The sequence below is a fragment of the Esox lucius genome, chromosome 2, assembly GCF_011004845.1.
Source record: "Esox lucius isolate fEsoLuc1 chromosome 2, fEsoLuc1.pri, whole genome shotgun sequence".
In the NCBI taxonomy this organism is placed as follows: Eukaryota; Metazoa; Chordata; class Actinopteri; order Esociformes; family Esocidae; genus Esox; species Esox lucius.
The window spans coordinates 12,362,989-12,377,388 of record NC_047570.1 but is presented as its reverse complement, the minus strand read 5'-3'; the positions used below and the strand labels follow the sequence as shown (position 1 = coordinate 12,377,388).

General features: G+C 40.3%; 2 protein-coding genes across 2 annotated transcripts in view; one reads left to right on the top strand and one right to left on the bottom strand.

The window, feature by feature from the left end:
- The window catches only part of LOC105030776 (adenosine receptor A3-like), a 37,182-nt gene extending 24,808 nt beyond the window's left edge, over window positions 1-12,374 (bottom strand). The window contains exon 1 of the mRNA XM_010904858.3: window positions 12,330-12,374. The gene's annotated coding sequence lies outside the window, so the exon portion shown is untranslated. The remainder of the gene's footprint in view (window positions 1-12,329) is intronic.
- Window positions 213-4,205, top strand: hp (haptoglobin). The gene is made up of 4 exons (XM_010904843.5): window positions 213-328; window positions 786-856; window positions 2,973-3,256; window positions 3,440-4,205. Exons 1-4 carry the CDS (start codon window positions 324-326, stop codon window positions 3,998-4,000), a joined length of 921 nt encoding a protein of 306 aa, XP_010903145.2. The 5' UTR covers window positions 213-323; the 3' UTR covers window positions 4,001-4,205.
- Window positions 12,375-14,400: the final 2,026 nt, after the last annotated feature.

Sequence of the window (14,400 nt, the reverse complement as noted above, 5' to 3'; positions counted from 1 at the left end):
TGTAGATTTCCTTGTTCTGTTCTAATTCTATACCCGAACTGTATCCGTCCATCAGAGACCCTAAACCTACGTGTCTGTGGTTGAACTCTTACTGGAGCCAAGGTTAGACTTTGGACATTATTCACAAAATGAGCTGGCATTCACCGATATTTCACAATGAGGTTGATTTTCGGAATTATAATCAAAACTCTGTGCCCATAAAAACCCCCATTGGTGGGCAGACAAGGAATGAGTTATCTTCCACAGATATAAGGCCTTTGTCAAACAAGAGTCTTTCCAGAGGAGAAATAGCACAAAGGGTATTAACAGATATTTTCATCAAAATGTGGTATGTTCTAATTTTTATATTCTTTGCTCATCAAACCCTTAGTTGCATTCTAAAAAAGCAAGTTAACCAACTGCTTTATTAGAGTTATTCTATGACTTGGTAGACTTTAGAAGGACAAGAAATGTAGATAATGTGTTCAAATCTGTTCACCTAAAAACTATGCAAGCAATGAGCTGAATGTAACATATTGAGACAAAATACCAGTTCATTTACATTTTACATTTAAGTTATTTGGCACATGCTCTAATCTACAGCAAGTTACAATAGTGAGTGCATCTGAAACTTCTTCAAGTTCTCAAGTCAACATCCAGGTCGATTGACCCTTAATAAAAGTAACAATTATCTGTGGTACTTGTGAGTGTTTGAGATCTGTCTGTAGGTTGGCTCTTTGTTTGTGTGTGTGTGTGTGTGTGTGTGTGTTTGTGTCTGTCTACTTATGTGTTCCTGCTGTCCCTAGGTTGCCCCTGGTAGTGTTACTCATCTTTTCCTATGTCTATCTGGAAGATGCTCAGGTGGTACACAATTCAGGTAGATATTAACAGACACACAGTAAACTCCCTGCCTTAAGACAGTACAAGCTCACTTCTTCAAATGTAATTGAAATGTAAACATACTGTAGGATTGAGGACACAAATAATTTAGACGACATTTGAACAAAAAGATCCAACCAGTGTTTTAGGGAGTGTGGGCAAACAGTCTGTGCGTATATTCAGTACTTGAGGGATAGTGCAATAGTGAGATCTGATAATAAGTTTATATTGAAAATCTTTCAGTTGGCAGCCTTTGTACTAAACGTTATGACATTGGGGTAGAGGCTGTGTGAGGTTCTGATGGTCACAGGCATCAGACACTGCCATGACTGGCTACCATTGGGCTAGTATAGGGAATATTCTCTAGCTTGTGTGGTTGGGTTCTTTCACAATTGTTAGGCTCTTTCTCTGACACTGCCAGGAATAGGGTTCGGGATGGGAGGGAGCTTGGCCTTGGGGCTGAACTCGGACGTTCCCACCACCCTCCGAAGCGTTTTGTGATGGAGCGCGGTGCAGTTGTCATATCAAGTGGCGATGCAGACGGTCAGGATGCCCTCCATGGTGCAGCTGTAGAACTGTTCAAGGCTCTTGGGCCCAGGTCATATCGTTTCAGCCTCCTGAGGGGGAAGAGGCTCTGATGCACTCTCGTTGCCACTGACTTAGTGTGTGTACACCATGTCCATTTGTTATTAATGTTAACCAAAAGGAACTTGAAGCTTTCTACCCGCTCCAATTCAGCTCTTTTTTGTAGAGGTGTGCATTCTCGCCTCTCAATTTCCTGTAACCCATCACCAGCTCCTTGATCTCACTGACGCTGAGGCACAGGTTGTCAGTAATTAGGCCGACCAACATTGTGATGTACGCAGACTTGATCCTTTTGAAGTGAGTTCAAGACCATTGGTTGGTGAGCAAGGGGTAGCGTAGGGGACTAAGTAAATACACCTGAGGGCCCCCTATGTTGTGGGTAAATATGGTGGACGTCTTGGTGCCAACCCTCATAGTCTGTGAGCGGCCCGTCAGGATGTCCAGGATCCAGTTGCAGGGGGAGGTTTTCAGTTCCTGAGACTAGTGATTAGGTTGGTGAGTATAATGGTGTTGGATGCTGAGCTGTAGTCACTGAATAGCATTCTAACATTGGTTTGTGTTAGGATATCCTCATTTCTAATACTAAGCTGATATTCTGAGGCCAGTCTTCACTAAAGACTCCCCTCAGACTACTGCTCCCATTGTGAGCCAAGTACACACAAGCTGTTCATATAATAATCCCCTTGCCCTCTGTTTAAATGGAATCTGAGGGATGGAAAGCAGAAGCTCGGTGCCAAGAAAAAGTTAGAAATCTCACCATTCGCTGCTCAAAATAAAATAAAAAAACGTATAGATGAATGCGATTATAGAGAAGGCAAACATGGAAGGAGCTTCATCTATGCTGAATAGTTTAAATCTATTAAGCATGAAAGCTATAGCTGCAAATCACATCATAGCAATTATTCCATCTGAAATGTGATATTTCAGTCATTCTCACTGGTGGACACCTATATATTAACAGGTGCTCATGCATTATATCCTTGAGTTCCACTAGCCAAACAAATAGTGAATAACTGCATACTGTTTGCTTCTCCCACACTATAACCACAGCATTTCAGCAATTTCCTTTAAAATAGAAAAAGCACACCTCTTGTAAAGCATTACGTGGAGAATATGACAAGAACAATGATAGTAATCCCATTGTAATCAAGGCTTCGTGTGTTGTGACCTCCAGGTAATTCTGTGATATTTTAGAGGTACCCTTGTCTCGCTCATGTCATGACAACACTTAACTCTTGGAAATAATTTAAGATTATGCTTTTGTCAGGTCAATGCTAAACGTTTCCATAAAGCAATTATAAAATGCAGTGGGTATTCAAGAAAATATGGCTGATTGTAGCAACACTCAAACTGGCTGGAATTGTACTGAGAAAAATGCATTTATAAAGTAATACTGTAAAACTCTTGCACAGTTTTTTGAATTGCACAGTGTTGTGTGCCACATTTTTTGTGGGGTGTTTCAAACATTGTCTAAAGCAGCTTGAACAGATATAGATCTCAAATTCAATGTTGTCGTTTTTCTCGGCCAGGCCACGTGACAGAGTCACTTCGCTCCAGGCGTATGATCGGCGGCCTCCTGTCCCCCCATGTTCCCTGGCAGGCCATGGTCTACCTGAATGACAGTATCCTGGATGGTGGTTTTGCGGGGGGAGCTCTCATCTCTGACCGCTGGGTCCTGACTGCTGGTAGAAACCTGTTTGTCAGAAAAAGTCGTGAGCACACTCAGGGGAAAAAGCCAATAATCCCCAAGGTATTCCTGGGCATCACGCGATACGACCAAGCCAATGCCTCTAAAGAGGTTTCTGTGGAAAAGGTGAGCTAGTCTGCCTATAACAACTCAATCACACAACAGTCCAACACTTTTAACCAAGCAGGACGGCACTGGGCTTTTTCAACTGCAACTACATCTACAAGTACAACATCCTCTTTAGTCTTACAGATGTAACTATTCTACATCGAAAAGAGGTCCTGTGAATCATTCCCTTTCTCTGTCTAGGTGGTTCTACATCCAGGCTTCCAGAACAAGTCAGACTGGGACAATGACCTGGCTCTGATACAGCTAAAGGAGCCAGTCCCCATGAACAAAGATGTGATGTCCATCCCTCTTCCGGGGAGAGGTCAGGACCTAGTTGAGGAAGCCGGGGTGGAAGGCATCATCACAGGCTGGGGCTGGGGGGTGTCATTCACACCCGCTAAGTCTCTGAAACACATTGTGGTGCCTGTGGCTTCTCACAGCTCCTGCATGGAAGAGTATATCAAGAAAGGCCAGCTGACCAGCAAACCAATGGTAGATGAGAACATGTTCTGTACAGAAGCCAGCGAGTTCAATGAAAATGTGTGCTTTGGGGATGGAGGTGGTGCTCTGGCAGTCCAAGACCCCAAAGATGGCAGTGTGTACGCTGCAGGGATCCTGTCCTTCGATAAGACTTGTGGTGTGGAGAAATATGCTGTTTACATGAAGCTGTCTGCCTACATGCCTTGGATCAATAGCGTCCTCAGGGGCGACTGTGAGAAATCAGACCGTTTCCGCTCCAATCTAATTTCTAAGATGTTTTAAAGGTCGATGTAGGCTCAACTCAGCATTTTGAGATGATAGCCAGCGCTCAAAAACTCCATAATGCTGTCAGCATAGCTGACCTACATGAATTTGCAAGACTACAAAATAAAAATGTATCAACTCACCTAAACAACACACAAAAACTGTTACATTAAATAGCAAATGCGCATACTTTTTACAGTGAAATAAATACTTTTCCACTCAGTGTTATTCTCCTTGATTTAAATGTACAAATACTAACGATACCAAATCATTAATGTAATCATCAATGTAATATAATAAATGTGTGATTAGTTAATAATAATCCTTCACTGAAGTTGGCCCCTGGTGAGAATGATCAAATAGGACATATATTTGTAATCAGCTTTTTTTAAACAGTAGCATCTCTGATATAAAATTGAGGGAGATGAAATGGACTATATAAACAACAAAGACTTTTGACATCAGATTGATATGCTGGTTTAAGTGGTCACATTTGTCTGTACCTCTTAAAAACTACAGCAACTGCTATTCAATATTGCCAACAACCCCTGTCTTAAATATAGAATTAATCATGAAACCTCCTTTGAAATAGGTACATCATTTTTGTTTCTGTTTTTCTATACAGTATAAAAACACAAAATGAGGTATTTTCTTCCTAAATGCCCACATAATTAAAACATTTCCATGGCGATGTTTTGAGGTGACATTCCTTGAATGATGATGAGCTGGATTTCAGCCACCTCTGTTGACAGCTGGTGTATGAATAAAACAGTGGTGAGGAGGAAACACTGAGCCCACTAATTTCCTATAGATATCAAAAGGACTTCAAAATCAGTGGGCACTATCATAACAACCAAAATGACACAATATTTTAAAGAAAATTGGCAAAAATGACAATGCTGTGCAGTGGTGGACTTTTGTTGAGTTTAAAATATGAATGTCCCTGTCAATGGTCATTACACTGTACTGATCTCCATGTGCCATCACTAATACCATATTCACAAACAGCCTGAATGCTATCAATCTGACCATGCCATGAAGTATACAGTACCGCTTGAAAGTATGTGATCCACTTGTGCAAATCGGAAATAATAGAGACAAGAAACCTGGTCAGTTTGGTGAACCCGTACAGGTGTATGCAAAACACACCATGCCGAGAGGAATGGAGATCTCAGAGGACACCAGGAAGAGGTTATTGAGAGCACATCAGTCTGGGGGAAGGCTATAAAACCATCTCAAAATGAGTTGCGCTCCAGCAGTCCACTGTGAGGAAAATAATTTACAAATGGAGAGCATTTAACATGACACTTGCTCTAGAAGTGAACGTCCTTACAAAATATGCCCAAGAGCCAAAATAAAAATTATATATCAGGTAATAATAAATCAGGCCAAACAAAACATAACATCTGGATATTTGCAGACCACCCATTGCGGCCTCTCAGGTTACTAAGTATGCATCAACAATAAGAAGAACACAAAAGGGTCTGTAGTGATAATAAGTAATAATAAGTAATGATATAAACCAGCTCTGGACATTTCTGGACACTCCTGGATCTTTGCACGTACAAATTAACACTTGTCTTTTGTCCTCATTGTAATTTCAACAGTTACACTCAGCAGGCAACTGAAAGGAAAATCTTGTATACCTAAAGTGTATTATTTTGTAACCACTTTTGTTGTACTTTAGTACACTAAATTGTATTGAGCCCAATTTAAACTCTTGGCAGAGGCAGTCTGGTTTTGATTTAATATCTGCTGGTACTTGATGTAGTCACGGCTAACCACTTAAGTGTTTCTAATCACCCAGGTAAACTAAGAATGTAAAATACAAACAGGAATATACTTTGGTTAGATTTTATTTGTAAGAACTTCTAGGTATACCAACACGTTTGTGACCCAGGTTTTGGAGAAAAGGATTTATTCCATTTTTTTAAATAAATATACTTAAATTGAAGGTTAGATTTATGTGAATATTTTAAATGAAAGACCAAGAGGATAAACAGCAAGCAAAGGTTTTCCTGTTGTGCTCATATTTGCCAAGGGAGCCACTATTAGTGGAGGTCACTGTATATACTAACAGAATAACTTTTGCCAGGACGATCTGATGTTGAACATCTGGTTGTTTTTCTGCTCTTCCACAATGACGACAGTGAGAAGCGGGATGGGCAGCTGTGAGGTCGTTGAGCTGGATGAGGTTGAAGTTGCATTTTTGATCATCTGGGGACCTCCATAGTGAAGCAGGGAAGGCAGTGAGCAGCAGGACATGGAGCACGGACACTGGGAGACAAACCCGGTTAGAGTCGACTCAGGGACAATGCTGAGCTCCTCGACTGGAGTTTTGGTTCTGCCAGGAGGAACTGATGTTGGAGATCTTGATTTAGTTTCAGACAACTCAAAGAAATTGCTGATCTCCTCAAATTATGTTTTGGTTAGGCCCGGAGGAACTGATGATTGATATCTGGTTGTTTCTCTTATTTACCGCATTGAAGACAGTGAGATGTGGAATTAGCAGCTGCGAGGTTGTGAGCAGTGAGGTTGAAGTTCTGTCTGTGTAAATCAGGAAAGGCATTTTGCAGCAGCACATTCCAGGCTGCGAGAAAGACATGTTAGCAAACGACTCAGGGACAATGCTGATCTCCTCGACTGGAGTTTTGGTTGTGCCAGAAGGGACTGACATTCGAGATCTGGTTGTTTTTCTACTGATGTGTTTTCCATGATCTGCTGTCTGGGCTTGCATGATCTAGTCTGATGGTTTTTTCTGTTCCTTCTAGCTGAAGGTCATGACCTACTGTACCAGTGGAAACCAGTGAGCTATATTTTCTTTCTTGTATTCACAGCTGACCCCACAACAGGTGAGCGTTAGAAAAAGCTGGAAGGCAGCCACAATTGGATGGGTCTTCACCTTCTTTCCGCTAAGACTTTCCTTAATATGCAAAGGTTGGCCTTTGGAGGCAGTTGGGCTCTGAGCATTACCCATCTGTGCTCATAAGTCCACTAAGACAATCATATCTTGATCTAGAGTTTCTTCTAAAAATGAAAGTAAATGAATAGACATAAACTACTTAGGTGCTCTTTGAAGGAATGTGAAGCAAATGAGGATAGCATTCAGGTGACAGGGAGGAATCCTTTGTGATGCTTATAGTTTCCATTATAAGCACTGCTGCAGTAATGAAAATTAACTTTATGAAATCACACTGTGATGCATTCTGCATCACAATGGGCAAAATTTTCCACAGTAGGTAAAAGCAAAGATCTGACAATTTGTTTGATTTACTACTATGCCAGCAATATGAACGGCAACATAAAAAAAATGACAATCAATTATTGCACCCAAAGACTTCTATTAATATTGCCTCCTCCATCATCACGATTTTCCAAAATATTATTTCTGCAACCAATTAGGCGGACTATAATAACTGGCATCCTATTGGTCAGGTCAAAATAAACAGACAATTGTTCCACACGCATGATGCACAAAAACAACCTATGTACACACACCTAAAGTATTATTAGGAACACCATACTAATACTGTGTTTGACCCCCTTTCGCCCAATTGGCACTAAGGGGCCTAAAGTGTGCCAAGAAAACATCCCCCACACCATTACAACACCACCACCAGCCTGCACAGTGGTAACAAAGCATGATGGATCCATGTTCTCATTCTGTTTACACCAAATTCTGACTCTACCATCTGAATGTCTCAACAGAAATCGAGACTCATCAGACCAGGTAACATTCTTCCAGCCTTCAACTGTCCAATTATGGTGAGCTCGTGCAAATTGTAGCCTCTTTTTCCTATTTGTAGTGGAGATGAGTGGTACCCGGTGGGGTCTTCTGCTGTTGTAGCCCATTCGCCTCAAGGTTGTGCGTGTTGTGGCTTCACAAATGCTTTGCTGCATACCTCGGTTGTAACGAGTGGTTATTTCAGTCAAAGTTGCTCTTCTATCAGCTTCAATCAGTCGGCCCATTCTCCTCTGACCTCTAGCATCAACAAGGCATTTTCGCCCACAGGACTGCCGCATACTGGATGTTTCACACCATTCTTTGTAAATCCTAGAAATGGTTGCGCGTGAAAATCCCAGTAACTGAGCAGGTTGTGAAATACTCAGACCGGCCCATCTGGCACCAACAACCATGCCACGCTCAAAATTGCTTAAATCACCTTTCTATCCCATTCTGACATTCAGTTTGGAGTTCAGGAAATTGTCTTGACCAGGACCACACCCCTAAATGCATTGAAGCAACTGCCATGTGATTGGTTGATTAGATAATTGCATTAATGAGAAATTGAACAGGTGTTCCTAATAATCCTTTAGGTGATTGTATTCATGCTAGGTCAGGTCTCCACATCAGGCTGTGGATTGTTTGAGATTGCTGGAGGGACAGATGTGTTGAGAGGGCCCTTCTCCATGTCCAATCTGAACACACACACGCACTTCCAGTTTGATGGCAATTTCTAAAGTCAAAACGATTTACGAAATTGGGGTAAGACAGAGGAAAACTGAAATGCACAATAAACAGTAGAGAATACACAATAAAGGAGAGAATACACAGGTTACAAAGTAACAATAAATAATCTCTAAATTAGTACAGGACAATCGTCAGTATATAAGGGAGGAAAGGGGGTGTGGTAAGATGCTGCCCATCTGTCTTATATCAATACTACACATTCCCTTTGTTCTATCACATATCCTAGACTTCACACAGGACACTTGTTGTCCTCCCCCCACCTCGGTAACCTTCTCAACCCTTGAGGAGGACTTAAAGCATCTGGACAATCTACAGATAGGCAGATTTACGATTAACTCTACAATCTGCTGATACCAATCAAGAATTTCCCCTTAGACAAATACCAGATCCCCCTTTCCCACATTCCTCTACTTATCTAAACAATGGGACTCAGTCCTTTAATCAGTAAAAATGCATCAGTTTAAGAAATGTCCCTGACACCAGCCCTCTGCACAAACACACACACTCTTGCAGCAATTTGTCCCAGGAATTAACATGTGCCTGAGATAAACTTTGGCAGATGAAGGATAGCTGAAAAATAACAGGAATAAAGGAATACTGCATATTTATATTACATACTATTAAAAATAAATCTAATATTTTTCAGTATCAAACCAATGGCACCAAATATTAATTTGATTGGTAGTGTTTACAAAAAATAAAGAACAAATTTTTAATGTACCATTTGTCATTTTTGAACACTTTTGCAAGGCATGGTGTGTGTACACCCCCAACAAAACCAAAAACTTCCTTAACTAACTGAAGTACAACAATATCTTTATTTATCACAATTTACTATGCCCAAATCCAGATATTTACACTATAATTTAAAAGGCTTGTAACAATTTGCATGACACAGTGGCCGGCCAACTAAAAGGCCTCTACTGCACTGAGAAATTAACCTTCATGGTTTCTTTAAACACTAATATTAAAATGTATTAATGAATCAATAACTATTGTGTTCCAGGACAGACGCTATGAATTTTGCGTTCATATGTTATTATAGACTGTATATTATGTATAGAGAGAATGCTGAAGTCTACAGGAAATACAGAAATACAATAGTTGTTCATTTCATGGAGGGGGGTTTGCACTGTAATTTATCAACCCTCGAAATACAGTCCAAGAAGGCTAAAAGGAAAGGTTAGTGGATTTAGACAGGTTTTTTTTTGTCTTTCGTTTTGCCTGTTGTTTTTGCCGCAGCTGCCGGCTTTATGTATATTATTTAGCCAGGGATTTTCACCCACTTCTCAGGTCATTCTTTACTAACACTCTGTGAAAGCATGTTTTTAGAATTTTTCACATTCATATAATGTTGCTGTACTGTCCTGCATTCACAGTACAGAAAACATGTTGTTCTGCACAATAGTCTGATAAGTGTACAAGTGTAACCTGTTTTTATTTCTGAACGTCCAGAAAATATATGCCACAGTGAACGGATCAGGTTTGGCTGTAATCCAAGCCCAGCTTCCGTCATTATCATACCATGTAAAAGAACATGATCAAGTACACCAGTGGTTCCCAACCTTTTTTCTTGGGGCCACCCCTATGTACATATTCAACAATCCTTGGACCCCCCCAGCTATATATATATATATATATTTTTTTTTTTTTTTTTTTTTTAATGCTATGCACATAAAACACACACACACACACACACACACACACACACTGTATATTTTATAAGTTTATGTTTTTAATGACATTTTACATGAATACAGAGGAAATGTTTCTTCAATTTCAAATGTTTCCTTTTAGCCTAATATTAAAATTTTTACACAAATTAAAACACAGTTGTTTCTTTTTTTTCCAATATTTTGTGTATAAACATGGAATACTGAATGTTATGAACGTAATGTTAAATATGAACGGTAGAATGCTGTACTTACATGCATGCATGCACAGATCCTTTTTTTACAAGGCTAATCATAACGTCAGCTCAAATACATAACGCTAATGTCCACCTTGTGCTTGCATGCCTTTGACTAGTGATGGAATGTCAGGTGTAATGCCAGTGATGGCCAGTCTAAAATCGCTGTGGACTTCCAGTCTGTTGCGTGACTTTGTTTTTATAGCCACAAGGGCACTGAAGGCTGTCTCAGAGAGGTAGGTTGTACTGAAAGGGAGAATGATCTTTGTAATGGCATATTTTGCAAGTTTAGGTGCGACAACAGGTCCCCTGGCTATCCAAAGCTTTTTGAATCCATTCTCCTGGAAGTACTTTTTTGACAGTGAATCAGTCTGTAGTTCAGCGATTAACTCCTCTCCGATATTATGCAGCTTTTTTGCCTTGGCAATCATCAGCGCACACTCAAAGGAAACTTTAGTGGCCTTCTGTAAATCACTACCTGCTCTTTCGAATACTTTTCTGATGTCTGTCGACCTTTTTGACAGAGCCATCTCTTTTTTTCTCACTAGGAATTCCTTATCTTTGCCGATTGTCTCTGGATGCTTCGTTTCCTGATGTCTTTTCATTTTGCTTGGTTTCATGCTGTCGTTTGCGAGTTTTTCACCACAGAAGACACATTCTGGTCGTGACTTGTCTTGGCCTTCAATAAAACCAAAATTTATATAGGTTTCGTCATAGTGTCTAAACTTTTTCTTTGCCTCTGATGAAGAATCACCGCATTTACGTTTCTCTGCCATTTTTCTTCAGTTTTTGCCGTTACGATGACAAGCACATTGAGCAAGTGACGGTGTGTGCGTAAAATTTAAATAATTATTTTTTATTTGAGATACTTTTTTAACTGCCTTTTCTTGGCAATGTAAACATATGATTTTTTAAAAACTTTGAAAAATATTTTTTATATAAAATTATTAGTGGGACATTTTATGCATATTTATTCACCTCAAAGGAGATACGCTCCCGCGCACCCCCTGTGAACTCTGGCACCCCCCGAGGGGGGCGCGGACCCCAGGTTGGGAACCAGTGAAGTACACTGTCACAAATGTCATTACAGATCACTCCCTATTCCCCTGCCTTGTCCATTTCGTCTGCAATGTTTTTTTTATGGAACAGAGATTTGTGTGAAAACAGGTAAACATTGCTTTTGTCTTGGGGTACATAGTCTTCCTCCTGGGATTTGGCAAAATTGCTTTGTGTATATTGATCATTAAACCTGTTATTATGTGTTAATGGTTGTGAAAGACTGTAATCATCCACCAAGACGTGAACCCTGATAAAAGTCTAAAATTCTCAGTTCAGCCGATACCACAGGCATTCGCTTTACCCTGATTAAAACACAAGACACTTTGACGTCACATAAACAATTGCAAATGGCAACAATCAAAAAAGATTTTGTCACAGACATTACCTTCAGCAGTGAATCTATGTGCAGTGCAAAACATGGCACAACCCCAAGAGAAAAGACAAGAGAATCGTGTAGACAGTGAAGCGTTTGTCTATCCTGAACAAATCCTAATATCCTCCAGAACTGTTTTATTGTAGTCTTCCTATTACGTAGCTACATAAAGTTATATCCAGCGAAGTTTTTGTCTGTCCTGAACCTCAGCCATAATCCATGTTGTTGTTTGGTTTATTATGTGTACGGTATATTGCAGTCAGTGATTGGAATGGACATTAAACATAAAATGACAGACTAGATTAACAGACTAGATTAACAGACTACAACAGGGACCGGACTCCACACCCAAGGAATCAAATTAACAAATGACGTTATTACAGTTGTTGCTATGTACACCTGAAATGTATGCGGTGTTCATTTCTAGGAGCATAATGTGTTCATGTTAACGCTCTTATGTTGTTATTTCAATCCAATTCATTTGTCACATATGCAATATTTTGTTATAGTATAGCAGTAAAACAGTAATTCTTACCTTGTTGTGCATTGTGTGTAGGTTGTGGATGTTTGCGTGGGGGGAGGAAAAACATCTTCACCTGTGTGTGTCACCTTGTCCATCCATCCATCCATCTTCTTCCGCTTCATCCGGGGCCGGGTCGCGGGGGCAGCAGTCTAAGCAGAGACTGTGTGTCTGTAAAAAGGCCAAACATTCAAGGGTATGATATATTAATCTGGGCAATTTGGGGGATTTCTGTTATCATCATGATTTAAAAAGGAGCCAAACAACTATGTGATAGTCAATGGCTTCATAGGATCACTATCCTTAAATAAAAGACTGTTTCTTTGCACAATCAGTCATATTTTCAAAATCAATACCAACATTTCACAATTTCTGCCAGGGTATGCAAACTTATGATCTGTATGAACTGTAGGTAAGTTATTTCAAAACAAAACCAATCTTTAGGAAAGGGTCATCAATCTAGCTCTATGAATCCATAGAGATAGATAGACTTTTATCAGAATAAGTCATCTATCCAACTCAAAAAATCCATAGAGATAGATGGATGACCAATTTATAGAGATTCATAGATTTCTATCGGGAAAAGTCATCAATCTATCTCTAATAATCTTGTACCTCTATGAACTGGTTATCTATTTATGTACATGAATCCATAGAGATATATAGATTACTATTTCAGATAGTAAATTATCTCAATGAATTGATCATGTATCTATCTCCATGGGTTCATGGACATAATAAATAACCATTTTTCGATACAAAATTATAATGCTGTGTGTATAAAAAAAACACTCAAAACTTCTAAAAGCATCTAATGACATTACATTTGTCCTTTTCCGTCAAGGCGAGGCAACGTAAAGTGATGTTGAAGTTACCACATTTAATCGCCCTCTCATAACAATCAATTTCACAGATACTAGCAGGGCTTGACATTGGCACCCACCCACCCGCAAAATTTGGGTAGAATTTCACTGTTGCGTGTAACGTGGTCACTCGTACTGGCAACTTTTGCGGGTGGCATTCTATTTATCTATACACAGGGTTTTTCCTGCATTCATAGCAAAAAGGCAACAGCCTTCCCAAAGTCTCGCACCGCCTCTGTGTGTTGGCATGGTAAAACATGATTTTGCGTTCATATAGAAAACAAAACACTGCACCTAAAAAGATGGTTGGAGGAAACTTTTTCCATTCTGAGTGTCCAAATAAATTGGGCTATATTTTTAATGGGCTTGGGCGGGTCGATTTTTTATTGAGTCTTCGGCAGAATTCAGTTTACGGTTAATGAAATCTGGCAGCAGGAAACCGATGGAGTACCAACTCTGGGTAGGGAATGAGGAATTCCCCCAAGTAAAGGTGAGAAGGTGAGAAGCTCAGCCATCCGTGAGGAACTCGGAGTAGAGCCGCTGCTCCTTTGCGTCGAAAGGAGCCAGTTGAGGTGGTTCGGGCATCTGGTAAGGATGCCCCCAGGACGTCTCCCTAGGGAGGTGTTCCAGGCACGTCCAGCTGGGAGGAGACCTCGGGGTAGGCCCAGGACCAGGGGGAGAGATTATATTTCGACACTGGCCTGGGAACGCCTCGGGATCCCCCAGTCAGAGCTGGCAAATGTGGCTCGGGAAAGGGAAGTTGGGGTCCCCTGCTGGAGCTGCTGCCCCCGCGATCCGATACAGGATAAGCGGATGAAGATGAGATGGGGGATGAGATGAGATGAAATCTGGCAACCTTGCATACAGGACCACACGGGTCCAGCCGTCGAGGAGATGAGTAATGTCGGGAAAACAAGTGGATCCCAGTTTTCTTTTACACACAAGCATGTCAAAATATTCCATTAAAACATAATAAACTAAAACTAAATCTAATCCGCATAAATTGTTTTAAAACTTTTCAGGTGACTTATAGTAGCCTAAAATTACAGATTTGTTTTTAAAGGGAGATCGCGAGGCAAGCGAAGATGACTGGTGAAAAGACCATCAGACTAGGGTATGTACTAATCACCAAAAACATTAGGCTATATATGCAATATATAGAGTAAAGAAATATATAATTAACATATTTAAGTTACTAACAATATTAACCTATGAACTTGAAG